Source organism: Heterocephalus glaber, unplaced genomic scaffold (genome assembly GCF_053883595.1).
Source record: "Heterocephalus glaber isolate CG9 unplaced genomic scaffold, H.glaber_assembly_v1.0 deba00001606, whole genome shotgun sequence".
Taxonomy (NCBI): Eukaryota; Metazoa; Chordata; class Mammalia; order Rodentia; family Bathyergidae; genus Heterocephalus; species Heterocephalus glaber.
The window spans coordinates 17751114-17758491 of NW_028258377.1; the positions used below are offsets into that span (position 1 = coordinate 17751114).

The window sequence follows — 7378 nt, forward strand, 5'->3', positions numbered from 1 at the left end:
AGGGTGACATAATCCAACAATGAACAATTAAACTCTTACACTTCCTGTAGATAGAGGGAAAAGGAGAAATTCCTGGAAAAAATGATAATTGTTTAATCATATAATTAGTGAAAGGGAGATGTTTCCTCCCAGCACTATTTAAAAATACTGCCATTCATAATTTCACCATAGCTATCTTGTTGATTTTGCTTGCATACTCTATAGTCTAGTCCTTGTCTGCAAGCAAAAGACTCCCACTCTTGTATTCTTCTAGAGAGTTTTAATGCATATTCAACAATATCATCATCAATAGCAATGAAATATATGTGCTTATCTTCCATTTGCTTTTTTCACCTTGATTTTCTTTTAATAATATACCTTTCAGGTTTTTCCATATCAGTAGAAAGAAGTATGTTAGTTCATTTGGGGTGGTATAACAAAACACCTTCATGTGGTAATTTATAGGCAGAAATGTATTGCTCAGATTCTGGAGGCTGAAAAGTCCAAGATCAATGCACCAGCAGATTCAGTGCCTAAAGAGGGTCTGTTTCTCACAGGTGATACCTTCTACCTGTGTCTTCCTATGATGGGACAGTCAGCCTCCCTCAAGCCTTTTACAAGGATGTTAATCCAGTTCTTGAAGGTGGAGCCCTAAAGACCTAACCACTTCCTGTAGTCCAGTCCTGAATCTTATTACAATCACACTGGCTGTTAGGTTCCAACATATGAGTTTTAGGGGAATAATAATATTCAGACCACAGCAGAAATCTTCCTCTTTCTTGTTCATAGCTACATGGTAGCTCACTTTTAGGCTATATCTTTATTTAACCAGAGCCCTGCTGATATCATTTGGATTGCTTCTGTTTATTCATGGTATTGTAAACAAAGCTAGGGTGAAAAACCATATATATATATATATATATATATATATATATATGTAATTTCACACATGTGCATATATAGCTGTGGGATAGATTCCCTAAAGCAGATTGCTGGGCCAAAGAGGACATGAATTTGTAGATTTGATAGCTACTGCCCTAGTCCCCCTGCATCAGGGTTCTAGCAATTTATGCTAGAGGGGTGAGCGCCACATTACAGCTACAGTCTCAGAACCTGTATCCTCCTGCTCCATCCGGAAGAGCAAGCAGCATGAGAAAGGAAGAAAGGTGCACTAGGCCCCTATTACAGTGGGACCTCAGTTCACAACACTGTTGTTTACAAACAATTTGGTTCACAAACAGAAGAGTTTGGCAAATTTTTTTGTTGTTGTTGCAAACTACGTATCTGGTGACAAACACGACCGTGGCTATCTTTCCCACACAAACACAAACACAAATGTGGCCATCTTTCCAAAATCAGAGAACAAATTCAGTTCATGAAATAAGGTACCACTGTATCTGCCAGACCTCTTTCTACACTCCAGATACTCTGCCACAGTTTGAGGCAAAATGTGTTTGTTTGACTTTTACAAATGAGGAGGCTGAATCTCAGAGGGAATAAGGAAATTTGCACAATGTCTCAAGTCAGTGGAGCAGGAGTCTGGTGCCATGGTTGGCTTTGAGGCCCATGTTGGTTCCAGGGGGCCAGTCAGGGTGCCAGGGAGGGTATCTCATTAGGGCTACCGTGTATTCCTGAGACTGTTTCTATCAGCATTCATGAACAGCGGACTCCATTTCCCAAACAATTTATTCTCTTGCTTGCCTTGAGCTTCGAGTATCAGAGCTCAGCTTATTTTCCCCATCTCTCAATTTCCTGCTCCCAGATCTCAATGACTGACCCTCACAAGGGATTTCTGCAGCTGGAGCAGGGTTCTTCCAGGTATGGATCGCTCAGAAGAGCATCTAGCCACAACTCCAGGTCCTGAACTAGCTGCTCCAGCTCCTGCACTTCTTCCTCTAACTTCTCCAAGAAAACATGCAAGCTGTTCTTCAGCCAGTTCCTCAGGAGCTTTATTGGCTCTTTGGAGGGTTCACTGGTCTGATATTCAAACTCCTGAAAGGTAGAAACCAAAGTTTTATCTCAACATTTTCTACTTGGCCTTCTGGTTTCAGAAAGCTCCCTGGGTCTTTGCACATGTTATTCATTCTGCCTGCAGTACACATCCCAACCTGGCCAGCTCCTTTTTATCTTCCCTGACCCAGCTTCCCAATGATGCTCACCTAGGAAGCCTTCTTGGTTCCCGTAACTTGTATTCCCATCACTACATTCCTAAATATGTTACCTGGGAAGCCACAGGATTCTGGAAGTAGTTACATTCCCTGATTCTTTTGTACATCTCCCAATTTCTTCCTGCAAGAGGCACAAACACCACCTCTTAATAAAGGCCAATGAGTGGCAGTTGAAATAAACCCCATTGGTCTTCCCAGTGGGAAGAGGGAGTAGGAGAAGGCAGATCGTGGGGGTCCCTGGGCAGTCATCATCTCTAGAATCCCCACTTGATCGTGTGCACTTGGCTCACCTCTTCTCAGATTCCAGAATGCTTACCTGATATCCCTGTGCCCAAGTACAGCACCAAGACCAACAGTGAGAACAGCATCTGGGGGCAAGAAGAGGACAAAGGAAGGGTACAGGAGGGTGAGTTCCAGTGGTCCTTTGTCTCCCCTGCTTTCCCAACAGGGCCAGGCATGGGGGAGCTACAAGATGGCTTTAGAGCTCGACTTTATTTCTAGTGATCTAAGTTCTGTATGCTTACTGAAGAAAAAATCCCAAACATTGCAGAAATATATGACCTGACGACTTGCTGATATTTGTTTTCCCTCCTTTCTCCCTTCTGAGAGAGGAAGCCCACGTCTGTCCTTCTTCCTTGAATAACTATTACATTTCTCATTTTAATCAATCTTTAAAAAGAATCACTTTTATTGCAGCATAATTTACATACAAAGACACGCACACATTAAAAAAATTCTTTTATTGGTACATTTTAGGTATACAATATGTTTACATTTATCATTGGGTGTTTGTACCTGTACATGATGTATCTTGGTTCTTATTTTTTCCCTCATTATCTGTGCGCCCTTCACCCCCTCCACCCTTCCCTATTTACATAGACTTCATTTCCATTTTTTTTCTTTTCTCATAATTTTTCCTTTCCCTTCTTTCCTTTCCCCTTCCCCTTCCACCACCCCTACACCTTTGGACCTTTTCCTATTTCAAATTATCAATTATTCCTTTTAATTATTTTAATCCTTATTTACACTTTCAGTTTCTCACACTAGAGAAACTATTTCGCATTTACACATGTGTGACCTATTTATTTCACTTAAGAGTATGGCCTCAATATGCATCTATTTAGCTATAAATGTCTCTAGTTGGGGCCAGGGATTTAGCTCAGTGATTTCACCCCCTGCTGGGCAAGCGCAAGGACCTGAGTTTGATCCCCGGTACCAAAAAAAATGTCTCTAGTTTCTTCTTCTTTATGGCTGAGTAGTACTCCATTTTATAAAAAAACCCACATCTTCTTTTTCCAGTTTCCAGTTGATGGGCACTTGGGCTGTTTCTAAGCTTTAGCTATTACAAACTGTGCCGCTATAAACCTGAATGCAAATATATCACTGTGGTGTGATTCTTTTAATTCTTTGGGGAAGATACCCAGCAGGGGAATAGCTGGGTCAAATGGGACCTCTAGTCCTAGTTCTTTGAGGTATCTCCATACTGATTTCCACAGTGGTTGCACCAGTCTGAACTCCCACCAACAATGGAGAAGGGTTTCCTTTTCTCCACACCCCCGCCAGCATTTGTTATTGGTTGATTTCTTGATAGCAGCCATTCTTTGTGGAGTGAGGTGGAATCTCAGTGTTGTTCTCATCTGCATCTCTTGAATGATCAGTGATGCTGAACATTTTTTCATATATTTATTTGGTGCTTTTACTTCTTTGTCTGAAAAATGTCTGCTCATTTCAGATGCCCGTTTTTGAATTGGGTCTTTGAATTTGGGGAGTCCTTTTATTCCTAGTTCTCTGAGAAGTTTAACATGAATGAATGAATGATGAATTAGAGAAACAGTTTATCTGTATCCACCAAGATATTATATAAGTGGCCTCTTATTGTGGTAAATTGCCTTAGCTGACTTTTGAATACTGAACCAACCTTGCATTCCTTCAGTAGTCCCTATTTGTTCACAATGTGTGAGCCCTTTCATATACAATTGTCCCTCAGTATCCACAGGGGATTAGTTTCAAGATGTCCCATGGACACCAAAGCCCACAGATGCTCAAGTCTTTTGTATAAAATGTTATAGTGTTTATATTTAGTATATGTGCTGCTGAAGCTAGCACATACAGCATTTATATTTAACCTACACATATCCTCTGGTATATGTTAAGTCATCTCTAGATTACTTATGATACCTAATACAATGAAAATACTGTGTAATTGTTTTATTGTACTGTTTAGGAAATACGGACAAGAAAATAGTCTGTACATGTTCAGTACATATGCAACTATTATAGGCCTAACTACACAGTACATGTCAGCAAAAACATAACTTTTGGGGGGGAATTGTTTGACCCACTAGTTAAATCCTCAGATATAGAACCTACAGGTATGGAAGGTAGACTATATTGCTGGATTTGATTTGCTACTATTATGTTAAGATTATTTTTGTGCATCTGCATTTAAAGATTAGGTTTTTGCCCTATAAGTTTGACAAGTTTTGGCAATCAAGGTTATGTTGTCCCTTAAAATGAGTTGGTAAGAATTCCTTCATCCTCCATATTTTATGGCAGAATTTGTGTAAGACTGGTATTGCTTTTTGCCCAAATGAATGATAGAATTTGTAGGTGAGAACTTTTGGACATATAGTTATTAACACTATTTCCTTTTGAATCTATTTATTCAATACCTGTTATGGACTACATACCATTTCAGGCACTAGGGATTTAGCAGGAAATGAAAAGCCCCAGCCTTCCTGGAAATACAGATCTTCTGCTCTTATTGCTGAGAATTAAATGAGAGAGTGTTCGTAATGGCTTGGGGAAGAAGCCCCCAAACCTACATGCTGTGCTTCACCAGGTTGGGATCAGGGAAAGTCAGTGGAAGGCCTATTCCTACAGTCTTACAGTCTGCCTGGAGTGGTCAAGAGAACTTAGGAGGAAAATGGCATCACCGGACCTGGCCTTACCCGCTTCTTATCCTCATAGTGACTGCCCCTTCTCTGTCCAAACAGCTCAGCCGCCACCCTCACCCTACTATCCATCTGTTGGAATTCCATGTCCTCAGGTTAGGCTCCCTGGGTGCAGCAAGGTGTCTCCTCGCCTCTGGTCACCAGGCACCCCTCAAGCTTAAGTTCTGATGTCACAGAAGGTAGGGAACAGCAAGGCCCCAGCTGCCCATTATCCTGAGTTCCAGCACCTTCTTTCACATTTTTTTTCATGTTTGTGTAGAAAATAATGATCGCCAAAAGATTTTATTTTAGGATGGTGATTTTTCTGATTTCTTTCTTCTATATTTACAAGTTTTTATTAAAATGTGAGCTAAAAATAAAAAGTAAAAAAGTTATTTTTAATGAAAAATTTCAGGAGATCTTTGTAGATTCACATGCAGTTATAAGAAATAGTAGAGATTTTGTGTATCATTTTCCAAGTTTTTCTCAATAGTAACATCTTTCATCACTGTAGGATGATACGAAAACCAGGATATTGGTAGAATCTTATTCAGACTTACACAGTTTAATTTGTACTTATTTGTGTGTGCACTTCACTTTGGACAATTTTGTCACAGCTGTAGTTTTGTGTACCTATTGCAACAGTTAAGATACAGAATCAACAAAGTACAGGAGTTTCTGTTACCCTCTGATGCCTGCTGCCTCCCCTGACCAACCCACTGTCCCTAACTCCTAAAAAGCACACATCTGTTCTCCATTTCCAAAATGGTGTCATTTCACATAGTCATATAAATGCAACCAAACACTGTGAAACGTTTGGGGACTGGCCTTAGAAAAACAAATACACAGTTATTTCTTGTCATTCACAAGGGGATTGGTCCCAGGACCCTGAAGATACCAAAGTTCAAAGAATGCTCACATCCTTAATATAAAATGTGCAGTATTTGCACATAACCCACATACAATTCTCCTACATACTTTCAATTATTTCTAGATTACTGATAATACCTAGTGCAATGTAAATGCTACGTAACTAGTTGTTGGACTATATTTTGGGGGGATAATAAAAAGACAAAAGTTGGTACACAATCATTGTGACAAAAATTTTTTCGAATAATTTTGATTTGTGACTGGAATTGATACACAGAACCTGTACATATAGAAAATTGACTCAGTGTAATTCTCAGGGGATTTATCCAGGTTGTTTCATGTATCAGCCATTCATTCATTTTTACTGCTGATTAGTATTGGATGATATACATGCACTACATTTTGTTTAACTAGTCACCCTCAAAGAACATGTTCAAAACATGTTAAAAATCTTGTCTTTTTATTCTGTTCACATGGACTATTGCAGAGATAGTATTAATTATTTTATGGGTTGACCTTTTTTATATCCGGTCTAAGAACTCTTCACCTAGTTCGTATTCTCAAAGATTTATCTTCTTAAAAAAGTTTTATAGTTTTGTGCCTTACATTCTCATTCATAATTCATTTGGACTTAATTTTTGTGTAAAGTTAATTATTTTTGGCCTGTGGATATTCAATTGTTCCAGCACCACTTGTTGGAAAGGCCATGGGCAAGGATCCTCACAACCTGAGCCTTAAAGAAGAACATGGTCCTTGCCTGGATCTGGTGCCCAGCCTTTGACTTATGGAAGAAAGACCCATATTTGTAATAAGGATGGCATACTCAGATGCACCAAGGTATTGAGAAACTAATAAAATGAGAGGAATAGACTGGGTGAAAGATAAGAGCATGGTACAGACCAAGGCAAGATTATAACACACGTTTAGAATGGCTAGCCAGTTGTTGGCATGAACATGTGGGGTTCATGCCATCTTTTATGTGAAATCTCCTGACTCATATTGTTGGCAACAAATCCAACTTTAGAAAAAGAACACACGGTGTGGGTTAAATACAGATAGAGTCTGTGAACTCTGATTTATTGTGTGTGACAGGTACCAGGCTGATCCCAAACATGGCTTGACTCTAATCCTCACATGGGCCCTGCGTGTGGGGGTTATTGCTTAGGATGGAAAGCCACAGATCTCTTATGGCTTTCTAAAGTCAGAGAAGGCAAATTCTGGAGGGATGACAAAAAGGAACTTCTGGAACTGATGGGGAGGCTGAGGATCTAGGGAGGGAACTGTTACTAGAATCCTAGGTGAAGATATTCCACAGGCACAGTCTGAACTCAGAAGTGTATACTAGGGGCAAATGTGCCACGAAAGAACTCTAAACTATCAAGGTGTCTATAACACATTTCCACAAATGGGATGGCTTAAAATTAAGAG

The 7378-nt window shown here is 39.8% G+C and overlaps 1 protein-coding gene across 1 annotated transcript; it reads right to left on the bottom strand.

The window, feature by feature from the left end:
- Positions 1–1647: 1647 nt before the first annotated feature.
- Positions 1648–5244, bottom strand: Smim23 (small integral membrane protein 23). The gene is made up of 4 exons (XM_004836383.3): positions 5099–5244; positions 2464–2515; positions 2201–2268; positions 1648–1971 (listed from the first exon to the last, which is right to left on the bottom strand). The coding sequence occupies exons 1-4, from the start codon at positions 5186–5188 to the stop codon at positions 1759–1761; spliced, it is 423 nt and encodes a 140-aa protein (XP_004836440.1). The 5' UTR covers positions 5189–5244; the 3' UTR covers positions 1648–1758.
- Positions 5245–7378: the final 2134 nt, after the last annotated feature.

What these genes read in the sequence shown, in the direction of transcription:
- Smim23 (XM_004836383.3), bottom strand. Translation starts at nt 5,188, where the DNA reads ATGGAATTCCAACAGATGGATAGTAGGGTGAGGGTGGCGGCTGAGCTG. An exon ending in ACTATGAGGATAAGAAGCGG is followed by an intron (nt 2,516 to 5,098) that starts GTAAGGCCAGGT and finishes TCTTGCCCCCAG; the next exon opens with ATGCTGTTCTCACTGTTGGT. An exon ending in CTTGGGCACAGGGATATCAG is followed by an intron (nt 2,269 to 2,463) that starts GTAAGCATTCTG and finishes TGCCTCTTGCAG; the next exon opens with GAAGAAATTGGGAGATGTAC.